We start from the raw sequence: 20,573 nt of genomic DNA, 5'->3' as shown, positions 1-20,573 counted from the left end.
CAACTCCATTGAGCCTGAAACAAGTTTATTTATATTACTTGTTTCTAATGTGACAGAAAAAGACACTTACTTTTAGAAATTCATTATTCCTTGCAAAAACATTTTACCACACCCTTCACTTTATTCAGTAAAAAGAGGCACAAAAAAGTCTATATCTGCAGTCCCTCTTTACTTGAAGGGCTCATGTTTATGAACATAAAATGCAAACAATGTAAGAATGCGTAGTTTGGATAGTAAAATAAATAGACTTCAAAACGGGAAAAATATGTTTAATATGTCCAATAAAACTCACTGTCACTTGATCAAACAAATACAATGTTTATCTTAGTATTTAACCGTTTGGCTGGTAAATCAATCTTCTTCTTTTGTTCAAGCATTAACAAAACGGTTAATTTAGCTATTTAGCCTAAAGGTGCAATTCACATAAACTCAGAATAGTGTTGGCTCTGTGACAAATTGCTTTTGTTCCTCTACTATAAGTCAGTTCCTCTAGTTAAAAGTCTGCTAAATGCAAGTAGAAATCTATCGACAATGGAAAACTGACCTTTTTTGCCCCGCAAAATTTCACTGAAAATGATGATTGTACTTTAAGTCAAATTAATACTGTTATATAGTGTATATTATTAGGTCTAAGAAGTAATACATTTCACTTCTGGTTGAATAAATGTACTTCTTTATGATGAACACTTTTGGCATTGCGTTGGCTTCTCTAATATAAATTCTGGATCCTGAAGCAAAAGCAGTCGAGAATCCCTGATCTAATCAAGCGCATGCACATCATAAACACGCACACACGCGCCTCTCGGGGGGTAATTGGTACCACTCAGTGCTTGCGGCTGATCGCTGCACTGAATCAGCATGAAAAAAATCAATAGGATCATTTAAATGAAAAACAAAGAGTGGTGGAGAGGATTTAATTATAAATCAATTGATAAATCCATCGACTAAAAGCATCTCATTTAATATGTCAAAAATGTGCAGCCTTCTGCTATACGCATTCCAGAGGACACGCAGCGGCTTACTGGACAAAATATCATATTTGGCCACTAATGTAACCTGCTAAGCAAGCATGTTAGTGAGACAGAAAGGGAAAGGTAGAGAGGAAAAAAAGGGAGGAGAAAGCATTCCGGAGCGTCTCAGTAATGTATCGCCTCAAGTCCTCTCCCTCTTTTGCCTTACTGCACCATGATGACAGGAACCAATGGATACCCAAGCTGGAAAACAGATGGAGGAGGGGCCCGAGAAAGTAAAAGAGATGGGAGAGTGGGATGCTGAAATGGTCACTTGCTAAAGAGAACCCATCCATAATGCAAAAACAACCTATAACTGGCATCAAACCCACTTGGAGTGTGTGTGGAGATGCATAAAGGGGTTAGGGGGTGTGATGATGGAAACAGCAGAAGAGCGCAACACTGATGAAAAGACATCAAATGAATGTCGAGGGGGAGACGGAGGGATGTGAAACGCAGAGGAGGGAACGGGTGATACGGGAGGAGGGGGAAGAAGTGAGTGGCATCTTGTTCTGCTGTGTAAGGAGCAGCTCTGTGCGCAGAGCACTGATTGGTTGGGAATTCTGTGCAGTGGCTGGTGTGGAGCTTTGTAAAATGACACGGACACCTGCCAGATCCTCCTCCTCCTCTTTCCTGCAGCACACTGCCGAGGCCGCATAGCACTAGGCTGCCAAGCTGAGATCCCCCCTATATCATCAGTGAGGCTGTGGTGCAGGGATGCTGGGAGCCCCATCTCACACAACGAGCAAGCACTTACACACACCTACATGGCACATTGAAACAACAGCTACAGCTGGAGGGATGAGAAAGAGGGTTTAGGGAAATAACTGGCAAGGATGAGCTTCTATCGTAGCATACAGTATGTGTGGATTCATACTGTATATGTTGCTTTCAGCTCACCATGAGAGATTTTAGCTACAATAAGCAATAGAGCCATACTGTAAAAATTTTCAAATTTGATTTTGAATTAAATAAAATATCCATATTAATAAAAGTTACACTCCTTAGATGTTTTCAAATCACTTTCAACCATGGCTTCTTGGTGCTCACTGCTATAGACAACCACTGATCTACATTGAAAAAGTAATAATAACAATAATAATAGTAATATTCTGATGTAACCTAATTTGACACATATGTACACACATACATACGATTTCGATTTCAATCTAAAAAATATAAATCATTATTATATTATTATAGGTGAATGAAAGTGCATTTGGGGGATGTAAAGAAATAATTTGAAAGATGTAACATAAATGTAATAATGTAATATATGTCAACCTGTCATTATTTCATTATTAACTCAAAATAAAATATGAACTAATTAATAATTTCAATTTCTAATAATCCAAGGTTGCTATTGTCAAGCAGGTTTAATCAGTCGTTAAATTTGTGGCAACAAGAAAAAAAAGGTTTTTCTTGACATAGTTTCTCAAAACCGTAACTTCACATTGTGTGGCTACAACAGTTAGGCCCGATCACATTTTCACAAGTTAATTTGGAGTTATCACAACAAAACTAAGTTAACCAAACGTCATTTCTGGTCAACCCACATTCATACCTAAAGCATTAGCTAATGATAATGAATAGAACCTTATCGTTAAAGTGTTACCAAAAATGTTTTGTCAAATAACAAATCTTCACATGGTACCATCAAAAAGAAATGTCAAAAACATTTCAATATTTAATATGATTGAATCATATGGATTGCTTTGTTACAAGAACAAACTATTTTTTAAAAGCCAGTTAGATGTTGTATGATTCAGTTCATCTGAGCAATGTTCAGAAGCTGATGTAGGGTAATACTCTATTAGGCATCTCTGATGAGCATAAAACATGCAGGATTGCCTCTTGCTGTGAGGGGTACATGTGTGATGTCATCTTCTGTGGAGGCCATAACGCTGCTCATATTGATCTCTCACTGTCAGCTGAACTGCTGAGTTTACATGAATGAGGCTGTGAGAGAGCATGTATATGTGTGACAGTGTTCGATTGGACGGATAATGTGATTAAATGAGGGAAAAAAGCAGACGAAAGATATAAGATAAGAGAAAAAGTGGACAGAGAGAATGTACTGCCGCAACAGCCATCTGGGATAAGAGCAGGACAAGCTGTGCTCCACCCTCAACCCATTCCCATGTCCCTCTCTCTCTCTCAAGATCTGGCAGGACACCAGGGTGGGGAGAAGGCCAGAGCCCTGGAACCCCTAGGAATCAGCATCTGGTACCTCCACCAGCCAGAGAAGAGAGAAAGAGGAAGAGAAGATATGTTTGAGAGAGAGAGAGAGAGAGAGAGAGAGAGAACATATATCTACATATATATCTACATATATATATATATATATATATATATACTCATACATATATAATATGGGGTCCACTTTTTGTTCCAATAAAGAGTCAATATGTAGTTCTTCACAACACTTATCCTCCTTATAATTTATAATTACTTATAATAAATAAATACATTGGTTTCTATCTATATTCATGTGCCAGGAACAGTATAAAGTTTACAAACTCACACATTTTATTTACACTTAGATCATTACTTCTTATGGTGTTCATCTTTAAAAATCTCTTTTCTCCTTCTAGTACCTATCCCTGACTGGATGGGCCTTGGGTCATATCATCTTCCAGTCAGACACCAGAAGTGTTAAAGTTCAACTCAAGTCTTATTCGGTGTTGTTTTTGGTAACGATATATATATCATATGAGCAATGTCGCTGTTAGAACTAAATTACTAAAATGTAAACTAATTAAAATGATATTGTTCTTATTCTTGATCTTTTTTTTTTCATAATGAAAATGAGGCCAAACTTCCGCAAGTTATGGTGGGTTTTGAGAGTACATTAAGCTTTTGTCTGAAAACATCAAATAAAATTTGACTAATATTTGATGAGAATTTGACAAAATCAAGCTTGATGTAGCTGTACCCTCGCGGTTAGAGTATGTGCTTCTTACACACTGTGCCGTGGCAATTCTGTAAGTGATTCTGATTTACCCCTTTACAGCTCTTTGTTTCACCAACAGCATCCTGCACTCTTTACTGTTAAAACAACAACAAAATTAAGTAGAAAAGTGACTTTGAACTAAAAAAACAGCACCAACTAGCTGGCATGCCCTGTGAGTGCAGGATGCTGGAGTGTTAGTCCAGTAACAGACAGAAGTAAACAGCAGCACTGAGGTCATGCGGCATGTGTACTCTGGATCCCCCTGATAACCACCACACGGACACATATAGTGACAGAGGACAGAGGCAAAAGGAAATTTAACAAGACATTAATGGAAGCATATGGTGACTTGATAAGTACATCTATATAATTTGTAATAAATGAAGGCTAATGGGAAGCACATGGTTCAGGTGAAGAGAAAAACAAACAAGCAAAGGCCAGAAGTCAAATATTTTACTCAAAGCACACACTTGCTGCACAGAAACAAGAAAAACATAAACTTTTCAATTACAACGTGAACATAAAAGTTACTGTCAATCATTGGTAAAAAATAATAATAATAATAATATAAAAATTCAAGGTTCTTTTTTATGTTTGGTTTGTTTTTTTGCCATTTTTTTTATTCATCTAGTTCTAATACTTCTCTTGTACATATCTTTAAATTTACAGATTTGTTTGACTTAAAGCACACAATGAATTGATGTTCAAAGAGTTTACAAGGCAAAACCACACGATTGACATTCATTATAAAACACAGGCCAATATAATTCAACTCTCTCATGTTACATCAATATGTATCTTAGCAAGCATACTTAATTCATGGAACAATATCCCATATAGCCAGATGTCTCTCTCTCTCGCTCTCACACAAGCAGTGGTCAGTTCTGCTGCAGTAGCAAAGCACTCTCTCTCTTACACACACACACACACAGCTCAGCACTTTAACAGATTAATTACAGTCACTGACTGACAGGACAGAATGAACCCTTTCAAATCAGCGCATAAGAAAAGCAGCAGACACAGCGGCTCTTACAAACACAGACATAACCCAACAATCCACCTGATTAGCTCTTTCTTACAGAGAGGTCCAAAAGTCTAAGAGCACTGCTGGAAATGCATTTAGCATTTATACAACATTTGTCATCGCAAACTCTATCAAAATAACAATCTGAGTGAAGCATTCGTCTTAACAGAGCAGCAGAAGCAGAACGTCTTAGTGTTTGGTTTGTGCTTCTTTGCAGCACTCGTGTTGCATGAATTCCACAAGTTTGAGTAAAACCTGATAACCGTGACTGTTCTCCTGATTGACCGTTTGTGCTAAGGAGTTGAATTCGTAGAGTATAGACTGCATATGTGTGAGTAAACATCCTCGCATGTCTGTGGTGCGAGTGTGGATTGTGGTGTGGTGACTGACAGCTCAGGGAGAGTAAAAGATGAACCTTTGAGACTGAAGATGAGTATATTACATAACAGTAGTCAATGTAGTGTGATCGAGGTAGCTCGGGGATACAGACAAAGAGAGTGAACGAGAGAAAATACACTATTGAGTGTTTTGTTTGGGAATGACGCATTGGATCTCATAGATAAAAACAGGTTCTCAGACTAATGGAGAACAACAGAGTGACTCAACCTCCCACCAGATTCACACTTTCTATCTTTCGCTTTCTAATATCCATTCATTACATACATTCCCCAGGACCTTTTAGAAATATTGATGCCACAAGTATTTCTGTAGTAGCCTGTTCACTTAATGAATATATATAGTATACTAAAATATACTTTTATCTCTCTCTTTCTCTATACATAAATCTGTCCATTAATTTATTTTATTATTGAATTTTTTTTTTATTTGTTAATTGAATTCTCTTTGTCATTTTAGAAATTTAGCTTAAAGTACCACCAAATTGTCTAATTTGTCTAAAGCTGCCTGTATACTGCACATTTGAAGTATTGACAAAGAAACCACACATGCAAAAAAAACTCCCTGACAAACACAAAAACCACACGCTTCTCTTGCACGCACACTCACTTCATCGAGGTGAAACAGAGGAAATAGGTAGCACAGCATTTTTTTTCTGCTTAGTATTCGATCCTGATAACTGCAGCACACTACACACATTTGTCCTTGCAAATTTTCCGTCTCCCTTCCTCTCTTCATCATCGCGCTCCTCGTAATCACTCCTTCCCAATCTCTGTCCATCGCTCTAACGTCCCTTCTCTCTCCCTGTCTGAGCAGTAGTTTGGCAGTCTTCTCCTTCTCGGTGTACTCTATGCTATTAGCTAGGATGACAGAGTGCCTTTGCCTTTGTCCTTAATCCAAGTGAGAGCCCCGCTCTGAGAAAATGCTAAAAGTTAGCATGCAGTGGCTAGTGCCAAATGCAGAGGGTTGCACAAACTACTTGTGCATACACAACTACTGCAGAAAAACATTCAGATGTTGAAAAGTGCACATACATACATCTGCGATTTACACACATAGCAATTTCAAGTCAAAAGTCATTATGTCAGAACTCTTTCACACCCTGCAAGAATTGATTTTCCTTCATACTTCAACTTGGCTAAGCTGGTTTGCTGGTTTTAGCTGGCCTCCAAACACTATTGAGTTTCCAGAGAGGCTTGGGGCATTTTTTAGATGGTCAGACCTTATACTGTGGTCATCTTTTTCTGTAAACTTCAGCAAGATGTCTTAAATATGTACTCAGTTATTTTAACCTTATTAAAAAGTTTTTCCCATACATAAAAAAAAGACTGAGTACTGTTCAAATATATGTTTAAATAATGTCCAGCCATATTAGATGAACTCCATCAGAAGACCAATAAAAGTTTTCCCTCATGAGGGCTGATATTACTTCACATGATTGGCCGAATTATAATTATTTCATCTCATTAACTGTTATTGGACACTTTCACTCAAGAGATTATTATGAAATAAAGGATGGCTCATAGCGAATCGTGCTGTAGTTCTCAACCTTTCTGATTCTTAACACCGTGTCTACACCAAAACAGCTAAAGTCTGTCTAAACTGGATGCAACAAAGCAACCATCACAAATGTACACTTTGTGTCAGTACATCATAAATAGATCGAGGCGTCAGTTTACTGCTGGGGATTTTGTCATATCACAAGACAGCATCACTGATTAGAATGGGTTCTATAGTGTTTTATTCGCATCCGCTGTAGACACGGTGTAGGTTCCCGTTAATCAATGCACTATTCGAAGCTGGGCTGATATTCATCTTCATGACTTCAATTGTAAAAAAGCAAATAACCTCAAAAATACAAGTTCAATGTAATTTTGTACATCTTTATTTTTAGTGGGGTTTTTTTTTTTATAGCATTTTAATTAAAATGTTGTTATTATAGCTACATTTAAATAATTCTAGGACTTATTGGGGCCCAAGTGGAAGTTTGTAGAAAAAAAACAACAAATAGAGCATTTCTACAACTGAGCATGTTTGCGTTTGTGTTATGCAGCATCCAGAACACTAGGTGTCAGTATGCATCCAATGGCACACATAAGCCTGCATATCATCTACGAAAATAAATAAATAAATCAGCTGTGTGCACATTTAAAGCAAATATTTGATGCATTTCAGCAAACATGCATCAGCCATCTTTATTCTTTTACTGTCCAATGCTCATTTACCTTTCTCCTGTCTTTTGTTCTCCAACAAGAGCTTTGTCTCTCCATTTACCACCTTTTACACCATCTTACTCCCTCATTTCTCATTTGCAATTCCCCTCTCCCTTTCTTGCTCCTCCATCCAGCATGCTGCAGTATTACCACCATCAGCATCTTATGAGCACTGCTCTTTCTCTCCTCGGTTCCAGCACACTCACACAGACACAAGAGCATGCAATCTAACCACATCCATGGGGAAAAGGCTTATCTAAAACTGGCAGGAAAAAAAAATGTTTCACAGTAATAGTCATGTGTGTGTATGGCAGCGTCTTACTGGGATTTACATGACAGAACAAGGATATACTACATATAAAGTAAAAGTGCCACGATACATTATAAAAAAAAAAAGAAAAAAAGTTACATAAAGGTAATTGTCTATAGTGCTAAAGTCTACGGTAAATAATAGATGCCTATATTAGTGTCAAAGAAAATGGATCGTTTTAGCTAATATTTGTTTGCTTTGTAATTATGTACTAGCTTATGAACATGCTAATGATGAACTCCATTCAAATAAATAGTAAATTGAGTCTCCCGAAAGCAACAAGTAAAGTTCAGCATTTGAGCTGTAAACTAAAGCAGCCTGCTAAACAATAAAAATAATGTCTGTGGGTCAGAAGAGTTACCGTCCCGTTGGGCCCACACGGACATCTGGGAGGTGTGTAGGGCTGAAATACAAGGCTTTTCTTTTCTGTTTTTAGTCGACTGTCCCCCTGTGACCAATGAGTGCTCCTGGGAACAGGGTTTTCCATTTGCCCAGTTAATAAAAAGCTTAAGAGGTGCAGAGGTTGGCCAAAATGATACGGGGTTCTGGACATCGCTGGGCATCCTAAGATTATTCTGGCAGGATAATGGTTTTGCTATAAAACAAAACAAAACAAATGTAGGTGGTTTCACACTGGAAACTCGTTGGCTCTGGTATCGGCTAGTCTTCAACACCTATTTAAAATTCAATGTAGGAGTGCTGCAGCGCATGTGGAGCTATATCTGCACAAGCTCACTGGCTGACTAGACTTCAGGGTGGATGACCGGCTCACTGGGACATTAATGTTGTCTAGTTTAGAAAAGTCAGAACTAAACAAAATATCTTGTGCCAGGAATACTGTAGATGTCTTGTAAAAGCAAATACGCTGCAACTCGTACTGACTCATTCACCGGCAAACTGGACTGTGGCCAGTGAAGGAGGGTGAAAAAAGCACAATGCGACTGTAGATTCAAGCGCATCCACCGCTCTACCTCTAATTCACCAATTTATTGGTCTCAGCGTGACCAGCTTTATTTTCATGCACGTTGCTGCTGCAATGTTTGGCCCAAAAAACCCAAAACCCAAGTCGCCCTGGTGGTTCGGTTAAGCTTTCGCTGCCAGGTCAGGATTGTGTAAATGTAGAGTACTGGAGGAAGAAGAGGCCAGCTTGTTACTGAGAGGAGCGAGATCTTGTCCCACATATCTCCTCATTTTCTTACTATATTTAGAGATGTAGTAAAAGTAGATAAAGGGAAACCGTAGGGGGAAGACTGGAGGTGTGTTCATGTGTGCCAAAAGCAGTCTCATCTGAAAAGAAGCATTTACAGCCAGACAAGCTCTGGTTACAAATGAGCATGTTCATTAGTAGGAACACAAAAGGTAATTGATACTTTTAAAGAACTGATAAACACAGGCCCATTTTAGAAGAATGGTTTATGGTTAAAAAGAAAAGCATCCAAAGGAATCTGATCATAATGTGTTGAACACAGAGGGATGCTGTGGTGTGTGTGGCCCTTGAGGATGCACTTCAAACGTGTTTGCAATGAATAAATCAAATGTTACCGAGGATGCAAGGAGTAATATTCACTTGCCAATGCACACAAGGAGCGACACACTTTTCGAATAGTTTCAGGTCCCTGGAGTCCTGACATTGAATTATTTTGAGTTATTTTGGCACCACTATTCAGCATTCAGTGTTGCTAACTGTTTACAAACACCTGGCATAGAGACAGTACTATACATCGGGAATGGGATATTTGTGCAATTGGGAAATCCAGCGAAAACACTGAAAAAAATTATTCTGATCATTTTTTTCCCCCAGTTTTCACACAAAACATTCCCTCTATGCATTCATTAATTCAAAATTTTGAATTTGAGGAATTTGAAAATGTTTTTTAATTGATACAAATGCAAAAATGCAAAACAACAAAGCAAATCAACTTCAAATACAGTAGAATTGTGTATTGTGACAATTTAAAGGCTTTCTGAATATATATATATATATACACACATGCATATATGTACACGTGGGAACAAAATACACAGAGCACTGCAAAGCAGGATTATTTTGACTAAGGGCTGTTGCTATGAAACGCCGCTAGAGCTCTGTAGTTCATTTAATAGTTGTTCATCCTTATCGAATAGTATTTTGTACGTGAATGACTATGCAGCCGCAGGTTGTTATCCTTCCGCTCAGGCGACATGTGCTTGACTACAAGCTTGAGATGCTGAACAACACTCATTTTGCATACTGTGCATTTGCTCCTCACACAACTGTCAATTAGATTAGTGGTTTTCAAGATAGAGTTCGGGGACCCCTGGGAAGTCACTAAAACAAAAGTAAATGTGTAAATAAAAATAAAATAAAATAGACTAAGATCAAATAATAGAATGTAAATATAATAGAATACATGAAAATGTGAAACCCCCCTGAATAAAATGACACTGTAGCTTGGTAAATGTAGTTAACAGTTATCTGAATCCTTTAATCTGGACATTGAGGAGTCATGGTTTGCTGCAACTCTTCACCTATGCACGGGCTCACTGGAACAACTGATTTAAACCAGGGATTTTACCCCGAGAGAGATACAGCTCTCAGTCTTGCCTTCTTAAATCAACTCAAATACTCATGCTATTTTTGTTATAGTGCCTGATACCACAGTCGTTTGAAAGTCAGCATTTACTCTGAAGACACATCTTCACAAGCTCTTGAAATGAAAACTGAATTGTTTAAAGATGTAACCAAAAATCTAGATAACACACTCCTTGCATGTTTTTGTATCCTTTTAGATAAAAAAACTGAACTGCAAACATCACTGCATGCATGCACACAAACAAATGCACTGGCTCTGTCTCTGTTGCTCTGTCATTCGGTTGCTCTGCAGCAGAAATCAACGCGCAGTCAGCTAGTATGAGACGCCGCAGTGTTACGCTATAGCACAGTGAGAGGAAGGGACATGGAGGTTGTAATTGATGATTAGCAATCCGGCACGAGGCCCTGCACCCATACAGCAGCGCGCTAATCAAACACCATGCGTGTCACGGTTGATAAAAGACCTCCGTTCAATGACGACGCAGTAAAATGATGACGGCATCTCTCCCTCCCCTGGAGAACTGTGAGCTGGGTAACTTACAGTCGCAGACACTTCCAACGCATTAAGAGTAATTCTGCAATCAAATGCAGGCCAAAATTCTAAGGAAATCTGATCAGTTAATTGGTACCTTGGGCTCATTTCAAGAAAGCAAGTCAGTATCAACTGCTCATGATTATGATCTATTAATCCAGATGTGCTGTGGGACATAAATATATGAAGTAGCCTGCACTGATAAAGGAGATAAATTTTTGTCGTTCACTAGCTTGTGAATGACATTCTGAGAGGCAAAGGGTGAACTGCCAGCTGAAACATCTCTTAACCGACAAGGGTTAGTAAAAGACATTTTTTTCTGTCTGTCTGTCAATATTTTTTTGTACAAATCTATAACAATTTTAGGAGAACAAAGTCAGTGATTACTTGCTTAAAAAGACAAGTAAAAAAGTTAGGCATATCTAATCGGGCTGCAATCTGTGTAAAGTGTATTAATTCATATGACCTTATTATGCTCATTATCCCAAAACTGGGATCCCAAGTGTGTCACCCCCCCCAAAAAAAAAAAAAAAATCTAATTGCTTCAGGTCTGGATAGAAAAGCTAGGATGTAACAAATAGCAGGTGACTGTGGTGCCAGTGACATACAGGGCTTCTGCTGAATAAGCAGGAAACTGATTCAGTTAAAAGTAAGACCCATGGGAAACGCAGTAGTTCCTGGGATACCGTAAAGATCCTGTGCTTCCAAACTGGATAAAAACCTAAGCACATCCTGACACCACTAACTTGCTTGGTAAGCTAGAATTTTCTCAAATACAATTCCTGGTTAAATCTACAGTATACCATTTATAAGGGTTACACCATTTACGTGATAAAATATTGGCTACAAAATTACTAAAAAGTTTGTGAGCATAAAAACATGCTTACTGTTCAGTTAAGCAGGAACAAGTGGGTAAAAAAGTTTTCCTTACATAAAAAAAAAAGAAAAAATCCAAGATTTGCAAGATAATGCAGTTCATAGTCAAATCTCAGTAATGCCCATCTCAGGGTAAATGTCGAGGTGACGTCGAGGGGTCTGCCAGGTGCCGTTCTGCAGTATGGACAACAGCGAAATTACAAACACTTTGCGCATGCGCAATGACTGGCGGAGGAGATATGAATGTGAGTGTCTCGTAATTAAGGGTTTATTTTTGCGATAATGACCGTCTGACTGATAATTATTGGTCTCGCTAGACGCTTACCCAGCAGGCAAATTGACATTAAATGTTTCATCTATTAAGACATTTTTTTTCCGCTGGATCTACTGATGGAAGTAGAATCAACAAGGCTTTTTATAGCATAAAGCCGAGTAAAAAGTGTGAATAACAGTGTTCTTAAAAGTATTAAAGAAACATTTCAACCTTTCAAGCAAGGTCATAATTACATTAACAGCAGAAGCAAAAAAGGCAAGCTTTAAAAAGGCGCTACAAAGTGCTGAAGAGGCGACTGCGCATGAGGAGAGTCGAGACGCATTGTTCACGGTAAAACAATAAGCATGGAGTATGGAGAGAGTGACAGCGAGACTAAATACTGCATTTATCAGAGAAAGTGTCAGAGAAAGGTCCACATGACGAACCCGAGTACTTTTCTCTCAGAACGTATCTAACAAACTTTCCAAAAGTTTCCAACTTGCGCAAAGTACGCCAGTGAGTGCACTATTCTGACTCTTGCGGACCAGTTCATGATTCTATGGAGCCTACACAAGAAATACATAGTCAAATAGTAGCTGAACAGGTAACACAGCTCAAAACTGCTACAGACACTTTTAAAAAGTAAACTAACTAGATGCCGGTACACTCACTCACCCTGGCGTATTTGGAAGAGTAGGGGTCCTCAAACAGCGCCCAGATGCGGGGCTGCCAGATACTCCACCAGCTGCGGTTGCGGCCATCCTCCTGCAGACACAACCTCTTCAAGTCCCCGTCCGCTCCACCCGTTAGCGCCGGGTCGTCGTCTGGCAGGTCCGGCTCGGGCGCCTCGAAGCTGTCCAGCGCTTCCTCGGCGTCCCGATGCTGTCGGTAGTTCATCCAGCAGCAAGCCTCCACGTCCGTCTCGTCGATACCCCAGAACGCAAGCTCCTCCTCAAAGAGAGGACCGCAGACATCGTTGGGACAATGCAACTTCCCTGTGCGGTAATAGTTGAGGATGAAAGCAAAGGTTTTGGGGTGACGGTCAAAGAAAAACTCGTCGGATTTGGGGTCATAGTCAAAGTTACTGAACGCATCTGGCTCCGTGAGCCAGGACAACCGGGTCCCGGGCAGCGTCTTCAGTGTGCTGCGGTACGTCTCGTGCCGAATCCCCCCGCAGTTTATCACTATTTTCTCGCTGTCTGACGAACAAGTCATGTCTGCGCTGTAACATGCTTTGTTGGACGACTTGTTCCCACCCTTGCGCCCTTTGAAAGAGGAGACACAAACCGAACTGAGCATAGAGGAGCAGGGGGAGGGAGAGGAGGAGAGAGAGCCGAGCGGGGAGGGGGTGGGGAGGAGGAGCCTGCGGTGGGAGAACAGAAGAGATGGGAAAATTAGTGATGCTCACACTTTTATACTTTATCAAATTAACCTGATAACTCTAACCCGTCACATCATTAGTAAAACTGCAGGAAAAATTGTACAAAAACTGTACTACATTCTTAAAAATAACGTTTCTGTATTGGCTTTTATTGTTCCATGAAGAACCATGAATCATTTCTATTGCAGCATTTTTCAAAGTCGGAAAAAGGTTCTTTAGGTCATTAATAGGGGTGCCAAAAAGGATGTTCTCTTAAGAACTGCTAACTGAAAGCAAAATGTTCTTTGGCATTACTGCAGAAGTCCTTTTGGGAACCTTTTTAAAAAAAAAAAAAAAAAGAAAAAAGAGTATTTAGATACTAATACTGTATGTACCGTATTTGGGGTAAATGTACAATGGTGTACTGGCCCAGTTTTGTAACTTTTTTGAGTGTAGGTAGTGCAATGCAATGTCAGTCTAGATTTGGTCAAGAAAACTGCAAATATTAGGGCCATTGTCGAGAGCAAACACGAATATCATATCCATAAGGTCCTTTATGGTATAATCACTGGGCTTGGAAAAGATAGGGCTTGTCCATAAAAAAAACTGTCAAAATCTTTGGCAACAGCCCTAGCCAACATACAAAATCAGATGAATGTTGATGCAGGTATATGGGATAAGCATTTTAATGAAGGAGTGAGTTCAATTTACGTTCATGTGTCACATAATAAACACGAAAGAAACGCCTCCTCCTCTGCAATGCCCACCCATCTTTCCTTACCATCTTTTACCATCACTCAGCTCTCACGTCCCTCAATTTACTAAAACACTCTGCTCAATTACAGCGAATGGAGATGAAAATGACTGAATGTATCACAGCCACCCCCTCCCCACAGCGTACTCTGAGCGTATCCAATAGAAAGAGGGAGAGGAAGAAAACGAGAGCAAGAGGAAGGGTGGGAGGAAGAGGAGAAAAAAAGCTAAAGGCAGAACGATTATTTGCTGAGCTACACAAAATAGGGAGAAAAGACTGCAGAGTATTAACTCTTACACTATCTCTCGGGCTCTCTCTGGGCAGTGCTAATGTTATGCAGACCATTCAGCAGTCTTTGTACAGTATTAACCTTGGTTGCAGACGTAAAATCCAGAAAATCGTAATTGCATTATACTGAGCAAGTGCTTTAAAAACTGAATGTCTTTATTCATAGCTATAGTGAAACAAATGAGTCCCGGCTCTCTTTTTCCAATCAAAATGTCCCATTTGGAAATATGGAGCAGGTACGTTATTATCTTTTTCTCTTGAGGTCGTCGTGCACTGTAAAAAATGGTAACATGCCATTTGTAGTTGATTTAACCTTTAAAAATTACTTTTGTAAGTGTGACCTAATGTAGGCAGATTGACTCCCTCATGTTAAATAAGGATTTTAAATGTAATAAAACATAGAAGTGACTATATGAAGAAATTTTTACTATTGCCTAACAAAGCATTTTTTACTGTGCAAAAGGGTCAGATTTCACAGACAAATGTCCCCCTCCCGTGTTTGGCTGTTGTCTCTTCTTTCTTTCACAATAACTCTCCTTTATCTGTTCCTCATTTGGCTGTGCTGCATGGCTGCTCCATACATATCTGTCAAACTGTCTTCCCTTATTACTTATCCACTCTTATCCATTCTCCTCAGCTCACTCTTCCTCTAGTTTCCCTCATGTCCCCCTGTGATTAACTGTTGAAACAACAAAGATCACAGGACTTTGAGAACCATAGGAAGTAGAGAGGCTGAATCATATGAAACAAGGTAAACACATTCACAGCTTTTCTAAATGAAAATAGTTCAGATGGTTTCAGCTTTCAGCACCACGGACAGCGCATGTGTTTTTTCAATCATTTAAAGATCAGTACAAGCACTGGAAATATATAGCTAAAAGTAACGAATAAAAAACTACCTAAAAATACCTGATAATAGGTATTTGATATTTTGATAGATAATAAGTACCTGATAATAATAATCATAATAACATACAAATACGTCATGACAATTTGTTTTTATAATAATGTAAAAAACCAACTCACAACTGTTCTGGTGTTACACTGCTTTTACAGTCTGTATTCTAAGAGCACTTAATTATATATAACTAAATCATCAAAAGTGGAAACACTTTGGCTCTGCTGCACTATCAAAACATCACTTTGTTTGTCTCGGCCAGCTAACATAACAATATTAGCTAAAACAGTGCTGTTTTTGCATGGTGTTTAAATATGCCAAGCATGTGGTAGTGAAATAGATAACTATAAGGAACACAAAAGGGGTAAATAAATAAATTGATGAATAGGAAAAACTGAAAGAGGATACGTTGTACTGACAAAGCAAAAAAAAAAAAAAAGTCTCCAACTAAAAAGGGAAATCATTGTTAAGTCTGTGTGCCTGGATGAAAGGGAAGTACATTAAACTGTGTATCTCCATTGGGATGGGGGTTGGTTGTAAGGACAGATACGCCTATAAAAGACAACAGCACTATATCGACAAGAGAGCAGGGAGAAAAGAAAAAGGGAGAGAACAGGTTATGGCCACTGAGGGAAATGTGAAGGAGTGACTGCAGTAAAGGTAAATGAAGCTCCATTCATAAATTATTCAATTTAAAGAAGCAATGCCAAAGAGAAGTGTGATATACATGCACTGTAATGAGAAGGAAGTAGAACTGAACCATAACTAAACTCTTTTTCTTTTATCATACAGTATGCTGTAGTGCGTCTGCATTATACCTTCACCCTAACTCCCTTTCTCTCTGTCTGGTGCAGTGCAGTTTCTTTGGATTTTTCTGCTTGCTATCCCACTGCAGTTGAAGCACAGCGGTGCTCAACGGCCACCTAGAGGACTCATTGGGGAACTGCACAGCTCAAAATACTGCAGTACCCCCTCCTCTTCAAGCTTTCTCCCCGACTGAGGTATGGATGCCTCATGCAAACCATCTGTCGATGCATTGCATACAGGTTTGTGTCCCTTTTTACACCATACACCATTTTAACTGAAATCACTTAACAAATGCAATTCAATCGCTGATTTCTATGAACTAACTGGTATTATCTCTGAGCTTCCTGATCTCAGTGATTAAGGCTTTTTGTAGTCCCTTCCTCCTTCTTTCTCTCCCTTATTTGTGTGCACTAAGCTACTCTCAGCCGAGTTGCTCATATTGACGTCTCTTGTGGAATAGCACTAAAGAACATAAATTAACAGAGCAAGGACGCTTACGCACACAAACATAAGACACATTCAGAAAAAAACAATGTCACAGCACAATTAATTAGCTTTAAATGAAATTATGCTGTGCAAAGACAAACTAAAAAGCCCTGGCACACATGGATATATGATATATCCTCAGAAGGTCATCAGTCAGACTTTGACCTCCGCTTTGAAACTAATCACAGCTCTGTTCTCAGCAGTCAGATGGCCTTTTGAAAAGGCCCCCTCATTTTTTTAGTCAAGAGAGTGAGAAAGAGATTCAGAATGGGGCTTAGAGGACTCAACTTACAGTGGCAGCATTGAGACATGCATGACTATATTCCCATATCTAGCACTAACAGTGTTCTTAAGATACACCCCCCAGTCTCAGCTCTCGTTAAAACCTAATTAATAAAAGTGCCCTCTCCGGTTAATTACCATCCCTTTATAGTCCCCTATTATGTACTCAGGGAATGAAGCCGGAGAGAGATGGGATATAATTGTGTTAAGCCAAATCACACATGAACTTGATGGAAACTATTCTTAGGGGTAGAAAAGAATGGAGTAGGGTGAGAAAAAAAGAAATTGAAAAGAAAAAACAGACGGAGGACAGAGAAGGTCAATACGGGGATAATCTCAGGTGATGTGTATGGGTCATACTTTTAGGAAGGGGCGTATTTGTAAGGATGCAAAATCATGGAAAGCCATCAGCAGGAGGGAGAGTAAATAGTTTGAAATAAGGCACTGGCAATGGGATGTGAGTGAGTGAAGGAGGGAGGGAGAAAGGGAGGGACCAGAGGCTGAGCGAAACAAACAGAAAAGTTGAACTAGTGTATGTGATAGGACGAGAAAATGTAGAGGAAGAGGGACACAAGTTAGAACAAAAGTATGGTTCATAGATCAGTAGTTCTCAACCAGTTCAGGGCTCAGATTACATATCAGACAGTTAAAAGTAAATAAAATGTCATTTTTATCAAACAATAAATATATTAATATTATAAAATAGTTAAAGCACAGTCACAGTCAACAATTTTACCAACAAAAGACAAAGACATTTTAATACACGATTTAAACTAATTATCTGGTTATCCAAATTATATTTTTTATTATGTGTATTTAGCGGTTTAAATGTTATGATCTGGAACCCATTCTTTGAGAGCCACTTGAGAACCATTGTTAGAGCATTGGTAATAGTCACTGAAGGATGAGAAGAGCTCCATCTACAGTCACAATAAACTTTCTAGAGTTTTGTTCCCATTTGATTGTAGAGAACCATGCCATTGGGTAGGGAGCAATCATGCAACCAAAACAAAAAACAAACAAACAAACACACAAAAAAAGTGCTTATGTAGTGTTTGAAACGAGAACACTGAGCTCCTTAACATACAGAAGGGCATATATATTTGGCTACTTGGTTTAGATATCTGCTTCAAAGGGGAATAAAGAGTGGGCAGACAGGTATAATTAAGTTTTGATATTTATGCTAACATTGAACTGAAAAGACACCTACATACATATTCCATCAGATATCAAGGTGATGTGTGACTGTGAAATTTTTTTTTAATTAAAAACAAGACACAAATCACTGACATTAAACGTGGTATTTGTTGGACAGATCATCTCAAAATAATAAATGAATAATAGCTTTAAAAATAAAAATAAAGTGATGAGTGGGTTTAAGTAGTGTGCGAATTACTGAGTTAGCAAATTTCAACTGATAGATAGTTTTAACGAAACACAAAGTTGGTGTGAATGATTTGTGATTGGGTAAATCTTTGATGATGTGACGTCATACTTCTGTTTTGACCAGCACCGTCCAACTCTCGATGAGCGTGCTGTGGCCATGGTTAAATCCTCCTAGAATTAAATGGGAATTCAATTCGCAAATGTCTATTTAGCATATTCTGTCTATGTGACTTTTATGGTTAGCAAAATGCTGTTATACCGATCAAACGCTTATGTGCGAAAAATAAATACCTCTCTCGAAAAATCTTAATTATGGAGGTCAGACCAGATATCCCTGCCATTATTCACACACGAGTTTAAGTGACAAAAACAAAGTAGTCCTGACTACTTGTTGAGCCGCTGACTGGCAGAGGCAGAGCAGGCAGGACTGCTTTGGATCAGAAACACAGTCACTTGTACACAAGACCACGACACAGACACAGCACAAACACCTACATACTTACTCGCTTTGGGTCTGGCTCTGTTCTCGTGCGTGCAGTGTGCGCGTCACACACACACATATGAACACACTCACTGGACAAAAATGCTACGTGGAATTTACTACGTTTTCTGACTGAACAGAGGGATCCTCGTCGCGTGGGTCCGAGTGACTGTGCAGAAACCCAAGATTTTGTTCTCTATATATAAAATGGCTACAGTTATGAATAATGCAATGTGTTTTGCTACAATACAGGTCAGTTCAAAATAACACAACTGTGCTATAGTGCGTAGCTCAGTTCCTTTAGTGATACAAAATACTAGCCTACAAAAAATATATCTATATATTTATAACAGCTATATCACCTAAGTTGCACCCCTGCTATCCTTGTTACTCAAATAAATTATTCTCGTCATATATATGGGTGTTACAGGTCTAATGTCAAAAATGATTTTCCTGGTAAATAAGCATTTCTATTATTTAGCAAAGCTCTTGTTACCAAATTACTTTTATTCCCTAAACAAAACAGTCTGTTCAACCAAGCGACACGTGCAGCGGGGAAGCACCTCTCTCTCTCTATTCATGCACTCACTCCATTAAAGGTCTATCCCTTTCTTCTCAGTTTTAGCATCCTTTCTTCCGTATCTTCACTTGTTCCAGTTGTCCGGGGTTAAAAAGACCGTAACCAGGTCTTAAGTTGCAGACTGAGAGGTCTGTTTGAAATTTTTTACGCCGAATAAGCAGCTTGCCGGGCACGACTAGAAACGTTATTCATTTAGCTGCCTCTCTTATGTCTTCCGTTCGTTTTTTCCCTCTGTCGACGTTTCTGTTTTGCAAATCTGTATCTTCATGCAATTTATTCCTTAATCTAATGGTGACATTGGATCCCTCTGTGTTGTTCCCTCCCTTTAGCTATTTAAAGGGAAAGGTGGCAGCTGGTGCCCCCTCCCCAAACCCCACCCCGTGCCTTTTAACCGTATACACGCCAAGAAACAAACCTGTCGCTATTTCCGGTATTTCTACTAGGGTTACCTTTATACAAGATTTTGTAAATCTTTAAAACAAAACAAAATTACCCAACACATTAATAAACATGTCTCTTAATGCATAATTATTACAGTTATGGGTTATTAATGAACATTAAATAGGCTTTAAGTTTAAATCCATGTTGTTAGTTAAGACAGATAGATAGATAGATAGATAGATAGATAGATAGATAGATAGATAGATAGATAGATAGATAGATAGATAGATAGATAGAGTGAATATTACACAGAAATTATAAATTATACAGAAAGAGGAATAAATGGCACACAAATTACATCTTATGTTGAAAAGCCTGTTGGCTAGTAGGAATGTATGTTTCACATTGGTAACTCTTTGTTTTCAGGGGCCATAAATTACTAGTGTAAATCTATAACCCTGATCTCCAGTCTGTCTGTACAGAAGTTTCTCCTTCTTATGCATGATCCAAACAAGACAGTGCAGTTTCTGTCTCTGTGTGAAAGAGACAACAATGCTACACCAGTTAGGATTAGCACTAAGCCAGGTCACAGAATTCTGCCAAAACACACTCCAAAGAAAATCAGATAATGCAAGCAGGGTAAAAGTATGCAGATATCAAGAAAAGAAAGAAAGAAAGAATCCTGAAGGGACACGCCAACATTTCAGAAACTTCTAACATTTAGAATGAAT

The 20,573-nt window shown here is 38.8% G+C and overlaps 1 protein-coding gene across 5 annotated transcripts in view; it reads right to left on the bottom strand.

The window, feature by feature from the left end:
* The window catches only part of kcnc3a (potassium voltage-gated channel, Shaw-related subfamily, member 3a), a 66,526-nt gene extending 46,734 nt beyond the window's left edge, over window positions 1-19,792 (bottom strand). For 2 of the 5 annotated variants that reach the window (XM_052547012.1, XM_052547020.1), the window contains exons 1-2: window positions 18,904-19,792; window positions 12,815-13,502 (exon numbers count right to left, since the gene is read on the bottom strand). In XM_052547012.1, the coding sequence (XP_052402972.1) occupies window positions 12,815-13,438 (624 nt within the window). In that variant the 5' untranslated portion in view covers window positions 13,439-13,502; window positions 18,904-19,792. Of the gene's footprint in view, window positions 1-12,814; window positions 13,818-18,903 lie in introns of those variants that run through there. The other 3 variants (XM_052547021.1, XM_052547022.1, XM_052547019.1) reach the window with 2 other exon arrangements.
* Between the last annotated feature and the right edge of the window lie 781 nt (window positions 19,793-20,573).

This window comes from Carassius gibelio, chromosome A3, assembly GCF_023724105.1.
Source record: "Carassius gibelio isolate Cgi1373 ecotype wild population from Czech Republic chromosome A3, carGib1.2-hapl.c, whole genome shotgun sequence".
NCBI classification, from domain to species: Eukaryota; Metazoa; Chordata; class Actinopteri; order Cypriniformes; family Cyprinidae; genus Carassius; species Carassius gibelio.
This window is presented reverse-complemented; position numbering and strand designations above follow the sequence as displayed.